Raw genomic sequence first — 12,889 nt, 5'->3', positions numbered from 1 at the left:
CACACACACACACACAATTTCTTCTTCTTATGCAAAATCAAAAAGGAGTTTTCTTAAATTCCCTTATGTTATAGCACAGAAAATTACTACTTAGCTTATATGATTATATTAAATCACCCAAATTTAGGTTTAATAGTTTCACTAGAAGTCCTTCTTATCAAGACCTTTTTGAAAAATGATAAAGCAGTAAATACACAGAAATGGGCTCATTTTGTTGTGTCAGAATGTCAAAAGTTTACCAACATCTAAATTGCTAAACAAGAACATTATTTTGTGTATTTTGGTTTAATGAAATGTGTTTATTTTTCACATGCTGTACATTATTGTTTCTCCTCTATGCCCTGCCTTTCTTTCTTAGATATTTACAAAGCTCATCGTTCTGAAAAGCGAGGTGTGCGCTGATTGGCCAGCTATCCAGTGTAATGTAATTGGCCGAATGCCTAAAACTTTGATGGAGATGTTACCCCCTTTACCATATTGTGATGCCATGGCCTGGTGCGACGAGAAAAAAAAACAGCAATACATTGTGACACGTAAACATAAAACCATGTTTGCAATTGTGATCAGAGAAATGAAAATATTTTCGCTTTCGCAATAAAACAGTGTCTCCACAACATGGCGGCAGTGGCATGCAACAATACTACAGCAAGAATCAAAGTAACGCCTTCTTTCTTTGCGTGAACATTTGGGTGGTTTTATGCAAATCTTCCCACACAGTGATGTAGATATGTGGGGTCAGACTCGTGGTTAAACGAGGTGTTTTAGGAGGGCGTGGATGAGTCTTTTAACTTTCATAAAGAATATCTCTTTGGGTTTGAGACTTTAGTCTTTGCAAACTTTAGGCATATTATTTATTCACGAACAGCTTGTAACACTCCAAAGAGAAAGGAAAACTTGAAATCGCATCAAATGACCCCTTTAAGGCAGAGCTTGTGAATGAGCCTTTTTAACGTTCTTCTGTAAAAATGTTTGCTCAAGCTCCTCTTTCCTCTCCTCTCTCCTTGACTTCCCAGAGAGCATGCTTTATAATCTGTATTGATATATTGAGTTGGTGTTATCTTTCATGGCACCTTTTCTCTGAATCTCTGAAAGTCTGAATCTAAGCAGTATGTGCTCTCTGTTTACTGGGGACTGAGAATCAGAAAGCAGTCTGCCACTTCAAAGTAAAATTAATTTGCTCTTTCTTTTGCAGACACAAATGGCCCTTTTCCACTGAATGGAATGGCATAGTACGCTTCGGTTTGGTACTAAACTGCAGTGCAAGCGCAAACCAAGTCGAGCCATGCCGTGCAGTACTGAACCTTACCGACTCGTACCACACAGCGGAAAAGCACTATAACTAGTTTATTCATTTGTAGTATGATTTGTTTTTTATCACAATTAGGTTGGAACAGTTCCAGAAACTTTACAGAAATCCCTGGAATATTCCAAATAATCCTGGGAAGTTTCCAAAATTTCTGGAATATTTCCAAAATTTTCTGGAAACTTTCCACCTTTTTGCATCCCTAATCACAATGCTGCTAAAATGCTTTTTTGTGACTTGTGGCTTTGTTCTGAAATGTTTGACACTGTGGCTATAGCTCAAGGATTTTATGTTGCTGGGTTGGGCCACCATGAACGTGGTGCTGGTGTCAAATATTTATACTTTATTTAATTTTGTGGCAATATTACAAGGCCATTTCTTTATTTATGGCACATTTATGACTGTTTTTGACCTTTTAACTGTGTGATTTCCTATAACTTATTATTAACTAACTGGCTTATTTAGTGTATTGTATTTGCTTACTGCAAGTGTGACAGATGGACAGATAAAACTGAGTGAGAGAGCAACAGGAAGCCTGCAAAGAAAGTTATAGTAGCTGGCAAAGAAGCCCGTCAAAACCGACTGATAATCCTTCATCTGTCAAGGATTATTTTATGTTGTGTCTGAGACGTTATGTAAGCCTTCATAATTATAACTAACTCAATTTCTTACCAGCATTATTCAGTCTCCACATCAAACAGTGTGCTTGGCATTCATGAGCAGTTATCCATAATGGACAGTTTTTTGCTGTCAGTTTCAAGTGTTTCAAGACTTGATAGTAGTAAACCTAATTTAAATGGGCACAATTTCAGTTAAGAATTTTTTTTTACATCCATGCTCAGGTAATCTCAAAGATAAATGGCTCTCTTGTACTATTACCGTGCTGTCATCTGTTATTTTGCATGATTTTTCATTTATATTGATTACTATGTCTGAGTTTAAAATACAGTATTGCTAGTGCTACATACATAGAAGTTAAAGCATGCAGCTAAGAAACTCCCATAAACCTCTTGGTGTGGTCTGCAGATCACGCTTGACTGATGTACTGGATATTGCAAAAACAAGTGGTGTCTTTGTTGTGGTGGATTTATTAAGTGCTATTCTACAGGCGCTGAACGCAGATGTGGTTGAGGAGGACAAAAATAGATTTTATTGTGTGGTGTGTGAATTCTGTCTTTGTTTGTAACAAAAAACAAAACTAAACTTAATACAAATCTTGAAGTATCTAAAATTGAGTTTAGTATTGGGTTTTATGTTTAAATATTTTAATATTTAATAATATTATTATAATGTTTTGAATGTAATGTTTTAAAGGCAATATTTTTAGTGACTGGAAATATGTATAAAGCATAGGAATAAAGCTCTTTACAGATGTAAAAATGTTTGAGTTTGTTGAAGATATATATCTGTCTTCAGATGATTTGAAGTAGAAACTTCACAGCTGTTTCCACTCAAGAAACAACTCCCAGTCTCACGCTGTGGATGTCTTTGGCTTTCATGAGAAGCATGTCAGTGTAAAACGCAAGGCATTGTCTTTTAAGTAGGTCACAAGGCTTGCAGGGCCCTGAAATACTGCAGGAACCTCACTGAGTCCTGCCAACCTTCTGACGTTCTCCTGGAACAATGTTGAATCGTTGTTCTCTCACCCTGTTAGTTGTGGTGTTTATTTTTTCTTCTAAATTCCATTGTCTTTAAATAATAATCTTCACACCTGGGGCGAGTGACATGTTTCCAGTATCAAATGCTGTAGTTTTCCTATGCACGCTGAATATCAGAATATATTATATGTACAGATATGTGTAGCAGTATTTGGGCCAATGGGGCTTCAGTGTGGGCGGGGCTACCAAATGCAAACCAAATGACAACAGAATAATGCTTGATGCTTTTCACTTTATTGTGTTGTGCTTGGGATGGGCATTTTATGAAATTTAATAGTTGATTTCTGCAAGACATAAAAATTTGTAACTAATTACTTTAAAATTATAAGGCATAGTTCACCCAAAAATGGAAACTTGCTGAAAATGTACTCCCTCTGTGTACATGTAGATGAGTTTGTTTCTTCACCAGGTATCGTGGAATTGGAGAAATTTTGCATTATATCACTTACTGACCAATGGATCCTCTGCAGTGAATGGGTGCCGTCAGAATAAGAGTTGATAAAAACATCAAAACAGTCCACACGGCTCCAGTCCATAAATTAACATCTTGTGAAGTGAAAAGCTGCAAACAAAGACACTTACTGACCAATGGATCCTCTGCAGTGAATGGGTGCCATCAGAATAAGAGTTGATAAAAACATCAAAACCGTCCACACGGCTCCGATCCTAAAAAAAGCTGCATGTTTACAGTGTTTTTACAATGTAAAATGCATTTAAATAAATACATGTTTATTAAAATAGCTCTTCCTCAGAAGTGATAAACGTATCTGAAAAGTTATACATCTCATTTAAGTATCAGCCTTTTGGTCGTTATAAGTTCAGTTGATGATCAGTTGTGTTTTTTGTTGGTTTCTTTGTTTTTAGGTGAACTTTGTAGTATGTCAGCTCTGTGCCCTGCTCACGGCCGTGTGGTTCAGGCTCTATCTGCACCCCAGCAAAACCAGTCCTTTTGTGCGGCATGTGGTGGCCACACTGCTGGGCATCTACTTTGCCCTCTTCTGCTTTGGCTGGTGAGTATGTGCCTGCTGTCAATACTGACACATCCCTCTCTGTGTGTCCGCATTGAAACTGAAACCAGTTTTTGCTTGTACTCCCTGCTGCTGGACTGCAGGATTTGTGCTGGTCTGACATTCCAGAAAGATACAACAGACGCCAATCAATAGAAAATGTAGCAGTGTGTGAAACGAGCGAGATTTGATACGGAATAAACAAACGGTTTGTAGGACAATAAAAAGAGCTGAAGCTGACGTTTGTTGTACACTGTCAGGTATCAAATGATGTGGTATGTTGCAGTTGTAAATACACCTGTTTGACTCTCTCAGCTCCGTGCAACAGAAAGTCATCTGTGAGATGAGAGACAACATTACAACTTTTGATTCAAACTAAAACAGGATTTGAAAAACAGAAATGCGAGTTTTCATGGTTACAATTAATTTGTAGTGGTGGGTCCCATTTTTGGATTGAGACACTTTTTAAAAGAAGGTTTAACCTGTTAAATGTCACCGTCCCGTATACGGGACGCCTAAATTTACTTCAATATATTACAATTATATCCTAATCTAATCATGACAAACTATATATCGTTGGAAAGGTCTAAGACTCCTAAATAGATATTTGACCATGTTTTGTTGTTAAAAATTATGAAGGAACAGTAAAAGATTAATTTATAAAAAGAGTGCACCTCAAAACATATACATCATAACAGGAGTTCTGACCTTTGTCACAAAAAATCTACTCCGCTTCCTTTTTCCCTATCACATGTTTTAGTAATCATCATAAATTATATATCATTTGAAAGCTTATATACTCCAAATTCATCTTATGAAAACCATTTTGAAATCGGACACTGCGTTACCATGGAAACCATACTTTAAAATCTTTTAGCGTGGTCCTCCCCCTTAGTGGGAGGGGTCATATTCCAAATATATTACGGTCTTTTAGAATCAAAACTTTTCATAATCTTGACAAAATACATATCGTTGGAAAGGTCTGAGTCTCAAGATTCCATATTTGGTGGTTATTTTGTCATAGACATAATATTGAGAGAGAAATTGATACATTTGTGACAAACAAATGCATCCAAAAAATTCAATGGAGTTTCAATGGCCCCCGGTGGCTTTTTGTGGTATAACACCTAAACAAAATTGCATATGAACCTACATTTTTTTTATATCAACTTCAAATTTGGAACACAACTTATTTAGACATATGGCTTTAATTTTATAGCAATTTTGGATTAAAACATATTTTATAAAATATTTATTTTATATAAAATATAATAAAAATAAAATAATAAATGTATTTACAGTAAATTTAAACTTCTATAACTTTTTTATGCTTTCATTTTTTTAAATGATCTGCAGATTGTCTTCTTTAAAAAGAGACCAACCTTTGGTCTGTATTCAAAAGCGTTTATGAATTATAACAATTTAAGTGTGAATAGTGTACTTTCACGTGTATGTTAAAAAATGGGGGTGACAGTTAAAAGGTTAAAGGTTATGCACACACAATGCTCTGGGTGTGTGTTCACCGTTTGTGTGTGTGTGTGTTCACTACTGTGTATGTGCACTTGGAAGGCATAAATGCACAGCACAAAAAATTCCAAGTATGGGACACCATACTTGGCCATATTTCACTTCACTTATATAATGCTGCACGTTTTCCACCACAATATTGCATTTTCAGAAAATATTATTGGGCGATCCTAACATAATTTAAGAAACATGAGTGTCTGTGTTGTGACTGTCAGCTCACACAAGCTCGTATTGATGTGTCAGAGGAGACTAAAATCCGGAACTCATTAACATCTCATTTAATAAGACAAACAGATCAATAGGCCACACTCATGATAATAAAGGATAGATAAACGTCTGGCTGCTAATTAGTATCATCTTTTCAAACCATTATTAAATTCTTAAAGTGTGTCTTACAGATAAGCTTCTATATAAGTTTCTTTTCTTTACATAAAGGGAGTTTCATTTGTTGAGTCTGGGTAATAGGGATACAAATTCAGCTTTTCTACTTGAATGAGGACAAGATAAAATATCAAAAACTGCTTTTAGCAGGTATTCGCGCTAGCATCTAAAGGTATCTTGGTTCTTTAGCTTAGATTACACTAAAAACTGTTTTCATGCTGATCCAGATAATGTGCATTTACATTTGGCCTTCACATCTATCAGAAAGACTATAGGCTGTTCTCGAAGGTTGAAATCTGTTCCTACAACTGCCATATTAACAGTTAGGGTCCTGCCTTTGATTTTTCAATGAGAAGTTATATACTGTAAGTATCATTTGAAAGTGCTGTATTAATAGAAACAACATTTTTCTCTTTCTTCTTCAGGTATGCTCTTCATTTCTTGCTCCAGAGTGGCATTACTTATGGAATAATGATTCTGACTGGAGTCGAGCACATGCACAAGTGAGTTCATAATTTCATAACTATAACAACATTGAAAAGTACTCAAGAGTGCTTTAAAGTTGTTGTTGCATTAAAGGCAACATTAAAGTGACTCCATTTACTACTGAAGAGCCCATGAAATAGCTGGACAAATGCAACATTTCTTGTGTCGACCCTACAAAAATGGCCTCAAAGCTAAATCTACTTTTTCACTAGGAAATATATAACAACAGAGGAGTAAATCTGGTTGTGAACACCATTACAGTACTTTAAATTCAGTTGAACCCAGATGTGAGTGAAAACTTTATGGCCCCCTTTTCTTTCGTAAGGTGAACTGAGGCCCATGCTGATAGAAGCCGTCCCCTCTCTTACAGACCATCTCTTCTGATGAAAGAGTTGAAAACTGACCCAGAGATAATTGTAATGAGAAAGAGATCATTATCTTCACCCGCTGGCCATCAGTCACTGTCCTCCTCACGGGTGTTATAAAATCTTCCATTATTTCTCCTCTGCTGTCTCCTGCCAGCTGCCAGAAACTTTTTACTAGATGGTAAATATAAAACTGCCCTCAATGTCAGTCTTCTGCCAAATGGCCCTTTAGGGACATTTTGTTTCAAATGAGGTGATATTACTGTCTTAAGATGATTCAGGGGTAGTTGTTGGGGTAAACAATTCTTCCTCCTTCTTTTTCTGTCTTCTATTGGTGGGTTGAGTAGAAAGGCTATTGACGTTACTGGTTGTGTCAATTTGGGAAACATACTGTGGTTGAGACCATTCTATTTTTGGCATTCTGCTAAACACACTCACGTTGTTGAAAGGTAAGCACACACACAACCACACACACACACACACACACACACCTCGTCTATCTTCATTCTCACACCTGCAGTATCTGGGGACCTGAGCTGAATGTGTCGAGTGTGTGTGTATAAGAAATAATGAGAATGACTGGGAGCTTCTGCTTTTTCTGTGAGATAAAGGATCTTGCATGGACTCATGACCTTCTGTTGTCATGTGAGGTGAACAGAACACAACAGAAGGTGTGTAAACTCTCAGTCAGTATGTTTGCATGCACAGCAAAAAAAAAAAAAAAAAAAAGTTTTTATATGCACTGTGTTAGCATCTTGTCCACTATGCTTTTTTTCACCATCTTAGACATAACTCTGCGGAATATACAGTTAAGCTTATAGATACCTAGTTAACTTAATGCTAAATCTACCAAACAAAACCAGTAACCTGGCATAAAGCATGATCAGAGGGCACAGAAGAGTTTTGTGAAGGTTTATGATAGTGACAAGTAGACTTGTGCCGGTATACGGTAATGCGATATATTACGGTAATAAATATGCATGATATTGTTATCTTGGGCACTTATAAATAACGCAAATAATTATATATTACTAATTATTCAGAATTTGAAATGCATTTTAAGAAAACTATTCCAATCAACTAGTCAAAATGCACAACACCGCTGCATGCTGCTTGAAAGACGAGTGTGTGCTCTGATGTAAACGTATAAGAAGCACATGGAGGAACACGTGAGAGACGTGTTGAATGAAAGCACATTCACTCTCTGACAGTAGATAGTGCTAAACTCCAGAGAATGCAGTCCTTACCCTGGAAACCCCGTATATAAACCAGCTGCACTACTTTCTAAAACATATTTAAATAATTTTAAATAGCCATTCAGATTTGTGTATTTGCTATGATGTTCATCTTACCTATTGGTCTTTATAGTTCTTTTGCACTTTAATCCGTGCAAAACATTTAACTTTATATATATTTCTGAATTGCTGATTTTTATTTAAATGTTCAGTGTTATTTAACCTATTATACTTTATTATACTATAGTTTGAGCACTTTTTAAAACTAAATTTCAATACCTTGATAATACCGTTAACCGTGATAAAAGCATGAGCAATTAATCGCAACAGGAAAATGACACCCTTACTTACAGTAAATGCATAGCATTCATATAGAGCATCATTCTAAACATATCTTTCTATTGGTAGCAAGTATTTTAGAGTTTGAAAATAGAATATTCTACACAAATTCATAATATGTCTGCATATGAGACTACAAAATATTGTATTCTTTAAAAAACTGCCCATGGAGTTTTATGATTTTAATAATTAAAATGACTATTCCAGGTCTATAAAAACACACTTCTAAAATTAGACTTCCTCATATATCCAGATTTCTGGCACTCTGACAGATACCTTAATTGTTTGTAGTTCATCTTAATTTAATGTTTTTTCGTTATAATTTTACATACATCATTTATATAATTTAAAATGTGCGCCTTAATTGGACAATCCAGTGGTCAAGAGAGCCATGAAAAATAGATAACATACAGACTGAGCAATCGCATTCAAGCTTTAACTCAGTCAGCAAAAATGAAACACCTCTATGGCACTAGCAGTTTACAACTCTTTACAACTCCTTTTTCTGTCTTCTACCTTTATTTTAATTTCCACATTCTTTTTTTGCATCATACAAGAATAGAGAGTAATAATGTCATTCATTAGCGTAGAAAATAATGCGTTTCTACACACACACACACACACACACACACACACACACAGAAAGAGAGTCTGCTGTTCAGTCCTCTGCAGATCAAAAGCCCTCATCACCACTGAAAGTTCATTTCTAGAAACATCTTTGAGCTCTTTGTTTGCGTACTTTAAAAATGATGTTTGTGCTTGTTTCTGGGTTTTAATGGATCATAAAATTCTCTGTATGCCATCCTCCAGGCCCTCATGATATCAAAGCGCTTGTAAAACAACAATTTATTTGTAACATCTGAAGAAAAATGGTCATAAGTACATTAATGCATCAGAAATGGCTTGCAATCTAAAACCTGCTGTTTGGTTCACATTGCAGATACTGTTTGGTATTCGCTCTGGGTTATCTAAGCTTCTGCCAAATTACCCGGGTTTACGTCTTTGATTACGGAATGTACTCTGCAGATTTCACGGGGTAAGACTATGCCTTTCTGTGGGATGTTTCTGAGCTTCATTGTCCTTATTTTCTATAAAAATGTATCTTTTTCCTTTTCTCTCTGACAGGCCGATGATGGTCATCACACAGAAGATAACCAGTGTGGCCTTTGAGATCCATGATGGTGAGTGAATGTGTGTGTGTTTGGTTAAAGTTGAGAATACACACAGGAATGATGCATCGGGATTCAGTTCTGGATGCTGTTCCAGGCGACTGCAGTTGTTGATTGTCAAATGTGCTGCCAAAGGGCCTGAGAAACTAATTAAAGAAATGGAAGGCAGCGGGATGAAATGAAGGCAAATGAAAACAAACCTCCCTCCTTCTCTTCACCACTCGATTGTTCCACAGGGTGACAGATTACCCTTATGATGTGTGCTCCCCACACCGCACTTCTTATATTACCGTTATCACAAATGCATTTCTTTGTCCTCTGCTGAGTTCAGCTGCTGGCCTGCAAACCTTTGTTATGGAGATTCTACTAAACAGAGTGGATTCCTTTAAGATTTACTCTGCTCACTGAATGTCTACTGGGTAGATTAAGTCTGGATGATATAAAGATTTACAGGTTTAGTGTTTTTGTTCCTTTTTTTTTTTTACGGTAACATTTTTTGTACAATTTTTTGTTGCAAGTTTAACATTCATTTTAACAAAAGCAGTGTTGCAGTTGCTGTCTAGTGGTAATTAAATTTAGACATCATGCCATTGTAGATATGTCCACGTGAGTGATGCAAAAATTCAAAGTCAGGGCTAGCAGAATTTGTTATAAATAGGTGTAGCAATAATATTGAATTTTTATAATATTTTAGTGTTTTTTTTTTTTTTAGTTTATATTACATAACATGATGCTTTTTTTCACTGATGTCGGGCATATTATTCATTTGTTATGAATAATTGTATCTTTTAGTCTTCATAGTCAAGCTAAATATAGAACATAATCAAATGAGATGAAGTCCCTTTCATTTGGAAAGTATTTAATTCAGTGGATTATTTAGAAATGGGCATTACCATGTGGTTAGATGAAGCAATTTTCATTGATTTCCAGTACAGATATTGTGATATATTCGGTTACTGTGATATAAAATTACTTGTTTAGTAACATAAATTGTATGTAAGCTTATAAAGTGGTTTCACTCGCCTGTTGTCCTGAATAACCTGTCATTGATATTCCCTATGGTCTGTAGGACACTAATAGGACAAAATCCCCATAGAAGTCCTTGGTGACCCCTTCACTAGCTCTGGGACATGTTGATGCTTACTGTGGGTGAAGCTCTTGTCTCTGCACTGCTGCTGCTCACGGAGTTGGGCATAAACCGTAATGAAAACATTTTAAGTGGCTCTTCTTGTTATATGCACAAGGGTGGCAATAAAACAACGAAATTATTCAAGCCACTTACCCTGGGTCACCCTGCCTTGTCTTATCGTGCAGGAAGACAAACAACTGAGGAGGCTGAGGAGACTCATGAGTTGTCCACATGAACTCTGAGCCAAGTCAATTTACAGCACATTTCTTCCCTCTCTAATTACTTCTGTAAATCAGAGGGAGGCCAGGGAGTGTTAGACTAAACTCACAAGCTTAGAATTTGACCACGTACAAGATTTCCACTGTGCCCAAATCATGCAAACATTAGGATTTCCCAATAAATTGTATTTAAAGGAATAGTTCACCCAAAAACTTGCCAGTCTGCCATAATCATTCCATCATCCCAGGCAGTGTTAATTTCGTCAACAAAGATGAGGACGAAAACATTGACGGGCTAAAACTAATATGGACTACCCGACATTTAAAATACATAGGCTACTGTCTTGTCCTTCAAAATGTGCGTTCCTGTCATTGGATTGCAATCGGATAAGGGGCATTCGCATATCTAGTCTCAGTATGGCAGCCACAGTAGATGAATAGACTATCAAAATGCGAACTAGCGATCTGAAACAATGGTCTCAGCACCCAAAGGCGTAGGAATAAGGTGACCAGACATCCCGTTTTTCCCCGGGAGTCACAATTCTTTGTCAATTAACTTAAAGATATTGAAGGCGGGATAGACGGAATTGCAATGGTAGAAGTTCTCTTTCTCGCGCACGCTCCATGTCTTCAGTTCTCATATACAGCGCACGATCAGTTCTCAGTGCTCAAATACGCACACAGCAGTTCAAATGTCTATCGTGTGTAGAGTATCTCACGTAAATAAATTTGTTTATGGATTAAGTGAACGTGAACAGGTGTGTGAAAACTGAACGTGTGTCTGTGTTACATGCATGCCTTCCATCTTAAAGGGACAGAATTAATTAAGTACCTATTCGTATCATTAATGTTAAATGGATACTTCACCCCAAAATTAAAGTTTTGCCATTAATCTCTTATCCCCATGTCGTTCCTAACCTATAAAAGCTTAGTTCGTCTTTGGAACACAATTTAAGATATTTTGGATGAAAACCAGGAGGCTTTTTACTGTCCCATAGACTGCCAAGTAAGTTACACTGTCAAAGTCCAGAAAAGTATGAAAGACGTCATCAGAATATATAATGTAAAATATTATGTAAAAAACGTACATAAACAAGAAACAGAGGAGGGGAATTGTTGAATAAAGTCGTTATTTTTGTTTTTTTTCCTGTACAAAAGTATTCTTGTCACTTCATGATATTAAGGTTGAACCACTGGTGGCAGTTGGACCATTCTGAAGACGTCTTTATTACTTTTCTGGTCTTTGACAGTGTAATTTATTTATCGTACTGGGATCTGGGATGTTTATTATGGATTGATGGTGTTGGTATTGATATATTTTGCGTGTGTGTATGTTTACAGGAATGGCACGGAAAGAAGATCAACTAAACCAGGGTCAAAAACTGTTGGCCATAAGGTATGTAGACTAAAAAGACTGTTACTATTGAAATGTTGATAATACAAAGACAAAATTAAATGAAGGAATATAGTTTTTGATTGTGTGTGTGTGTAATTGTGGTCTTAAAAACTAGTTGCATTGCCCTTTATATTTAAAACTGCAATCTCAAGTCAAATGTAACATCACGTATTTTCTAGACGTGATGTTGCATTTGTTCTAATGCAACTCTAAAATCAACTTTTCCTCTGTATTTGTGTTTTATTCAGACGAATGCCCAGTTTATTGGAGTACTTCAGTTATAATTGTAATTTCATGGGGATTTTGGCTGGTCCCACCTGCTCTTATAACGATTACATAGCCTTCATCGAGGGCACCCCCTATCGCCACCGAGACCTTGAGACCAAAGGAAAAGTCAATGGGAAGAGCAGACTGAACGACCCTTCACCAAATGTTTGTTTTAAGTTGTTTCACATTACACACCAATTCATGTCACAAGTAGCTTAAATGTTTACCCTTAAAAAGTTTGGGGAAAGACATTTATGCATTTGTTTGATCAAAAATACAGTAAAAACTGCTCTCGCAATGCATCCAAAATTGTTATTTTTTTTTTTCGAAGATGAACGCAGGTCGTTCATATCGGTTTGTGCATTTCTGTTTCTCACAGACAGAGGTCATCCGGAAACTGGCCACCTGC

At 36.4% G+C, this 12,889-nt stretch overlaps 1 protein-coding gene across 1 annotated transcript in view; it reads left to right on the top strand.

Annotated features, from left to right (window-relative positions):
- LOC113080427 (membrane-bound O-acyltransferase domain-containing protein 2-like) overlaps positions 1 to 12,886 on the top strand; it is a gene marked incomplete at its 3' end in the record, with an annotated part of 31,349 nt that extends 18,463 nt beyond the window's left edge. Inside the window, exons 2-8 of the mRNA XM_026252602.1 lie at positions 3,826 to 3,971; positions 6,302 to 6,379; positions 9,242 to 9,337; positions 9,427 to 9,482; positions 12,159 to 12,213; positions 12,462 to 12,645; positions 12,860 to 12,886. Coding sequence (XP_026108387.1) covers positions 3,826 to 3,971; positions 6,302 to 6,379; positions 9,242 to 9,337; positions 9,427 to 9,482; positions 12,159 to 12,213; positions 12,462 to 12,645; positions 12,860 to 12,886 — 642 coding nt within the window. The remainder of the gene's footprint in view (positions 1 to 3,825; positions 3,972 to 6,301; positions 6,380 to 9,241; positions 9,338 to 9,426; positions 9,483 to 12,158; positions 12,214 to 12,461; positions 12,646 to 12,859) is intronic.
- Positions 12,887 to 12,889: the final 3 nt, after the last annotated feature.

The sequence above is a fragment of the Carassius auratus genome, unplaced genomic scaffold (assembly GCF_003368295.1).
Source record: "Carassius auratus strain Wakin unplaced genomic scaffold, ASM336829v1 scaf_tig00031333, whole genome shotgun sequence".
Classification (NCBI taxonomy): Eukaryota; Metazoa; Chordata; class Actinopteri; order Cypriniformes; family Cyprinidae; genus Carassius; species Carassius auratus.
This window is presented reverse-complemented; position numbering and strand designations above follow the sequence as displayed.